At 50.8% G+C, this 2,266-nt stretch overlaps 1 protein-coding gene across 1 annotated transcript; it reads right to left on the reverse strand.

Annotated features, from left to right (window-relative positions):
• Nucleotides 1–802: 802 nt before the first annotated feature.
• LOC122319581 lies at nucleotides 803–1,951 on the reverse strand. The gene has a single exon (XM_043207040.1). The coding sequence runs from the start codon at nucleotides 1,949–1,951 to the stop codon at nucleotides 803–805; it is 1,149 nt and encodes a 382-aa protein (XP_043062975.1).
• Nucleotides 1,952–2,266: the final 315 nt, after the last annotated feature.

Genomic DNA, 2,266 nt, shown 5'->3' on the forward strand with positions numbered 1-2,266 from the left:
GGTATATTCAGCATTTTCTCTTGTCGTTTTCGGAACTCCATCCTGCTGTAGGTAGAATCTCCACTCTAATTTCGTAAATGTTTTATCTTTGAACTTTTTACCAATCGCCGAGCCATATAGGGCTCAACGCGGTGGCTTAGGTTTTAGGTTTTCCTACTTCATTTCCGTCCTACCACATTTTACCCCAAAACCTCCGTCCTAAATGGCTCCCCAGACTACGATATTGGGCCAACTACAAGCGCTACAGCGCTTAGAATAACGGCAACAACAACAAAGGTATTTTGCTGCGAAATAGTTCGTCGACAACTATGCTAAGTAATCAAGAAACGAAGAGTGAGTGCATCAAAATAACCGACGCTGCCGGCTCATATGTATTGCAGCGAAAAACCCGAGAGAGTACTGTCAATGCTACGTGACCCCGCTCGGCTTATCACGGGGATATGCCTTCAAAACATCCAAGAAAACACCTCGTGTTCGATAACAAACAGAGTTGTTGGAGTTGTTTTATTCTGTAGAATATACATAGGTTGAACTACCTGAAATACAGTCTCAATCTTACATACCGCAGTTTCTCTTCCCCTCTTAATGTGATAGCAAAAACGGAGTGATTTAGCCCGCCGAAATTAAGCTTGGCTTCACCCGATTTAGTGTGCCCTAATACGTAAACATCCAAAATCCTGACACAAAATATCTCCAAGTTCTGGCGGCTCTAAATTGAAACTTCACTAACTATCGATAGCCCTAAACCGTTCCGCGACATCCCACCCCGGTAAAGGACTCGCGTTCCCCACGTCCAGGACAGCTAGCTTCGAAGCGGGACGCATTGTCGTCTTGGCTCGATCGTTAGTCCGCACCGCCGCTCGACGAGGGATTCCATCTCTCCCGGTGAACACCTCTTCCACGACGCCTCGGTTCCACTCTCTTCGTGGTATGGCCGGAGCACATATGAACACCAGATCTCCTCGACGAATGGGCTCGACGTGCTTGCACCATCTCTTCCTGCGCACAAGTGTAGGCATGTACTCATGCACCATCTCTTCCAGTATCGATCCCGCATCATTCTTGCTATGCGCCACTGCTTCCTGGTAGCGCATCTGTTGGACTCCAGTCCATCTTTGGGAAGATCCGGAACATCGGGTTCTCCTTTCAATAAATCGTTGAGTGTCAGTGGAGCCTCCTGGTCCACCGTCACTGGTAGATGAGTGAGCGGACGAGAGTTCACTATGCTCTCCGCCTCAATCAACAGGTTCTCCAGTACGTGCTCTTTGGGCGCGATCTCCTTCATTGTGTGCGCCAGAACCTTCTTCACGCACTGCACCATCCTTTCCCAAGCGCCACCCTCAGCTGGGTTCGCCGGGCAATTAAAGATCCACTCAATTCCTTTGGACGACAGCTCGTCCTGGATCCTTGCAGGCTCAAATACTTCGCTGAACTTCCTGGCACCTCTATCGGCTCCACCGAAGTTCTTTCCATTGTCGCTCCTTATCCTGACCACCGGTACACGGCGGCTCATGAAGTTCCTCATGGCGATTATACAGGAATCTGTAGACAAATCGTGGGCCATCTCCAAGTGGATAGCCCTTGTGGTTAGACACGTAAAATATGCCACCCACCCTTTCTCCGTGTGACGTCCAACAGTCACAAATAGTGGTCCAAAATAATCCAGGCCCGTATACTTGAGTGGCCATCCGTTGGCCTCCAGCCGGTCCTCTGGCAGGGGATCCACCTCCGGCTGTGCAGGTCGCGCCTTCCGTAGCTTGCATACATTGCAGTTACTCATCACTTTCCGTAGCAGCCTCCGTAAGTTCGTAATCCAGAACTTCTGCCGGGTCGCTCCAATAGTTGCCTCTGTATTTTGGTGGCACATCCTCTCATGGTGATGCTGCACAATCATCTCCGCCAGTGCCTCCTCGTGAGACAGTATGATCGGCCGTCGCGCGCTGTATGGCATACACGCCGCCGTCGAAGTGTGGTGACAACCCAATCAGTCGGCAATCAGTCGAAGCAAACGCTTCTCCCTGCGATTGCCTTATCAGTGCGCGCTCGGCCTCAGCGCACTCCATCGACGTCAGTCCGTGATTCTCTCGATCAGAGTGTAGTCCACGGCACCGTCGAATAAATTTGAGCACCCATGCGGTGCTCCTCACCAATCGGTGTAGCTCGAAAATCTCTGTAACGATATAAAGTTCGCCATGACCTCACATTTCATCTCCTCTTCATCTGGCGTCGGGGGATTTCACTCCTCGCGCGATCTCGGCCAGCTTTC

Source organism: Drosophila yakuba, chromosome 3L, assembly GCF_016746365.2.
Source record: "Drosophila yakuba strain Tai18E2 chromosome 3L, Prin_Dyak_Tai18E2_2.1, whole genome shotgun sequence".
Classification (NCBI taxonomy): Eukaryota; Metazoa; Arthropoda; class Insecta; order Diptera; family Drosophilidae; genus Drosophila; species Drosophila yakuba.

Bases quoted from the DNA above. Each gene is read 5' to 3' on its own strand.
- LOC122319581 (XM_043207040.1), bottom strand. From the start codon at position 1,951: ATGCCATACAGCGCGCGACGGCCGATCATACTGTCTCACGAGGAGGCA.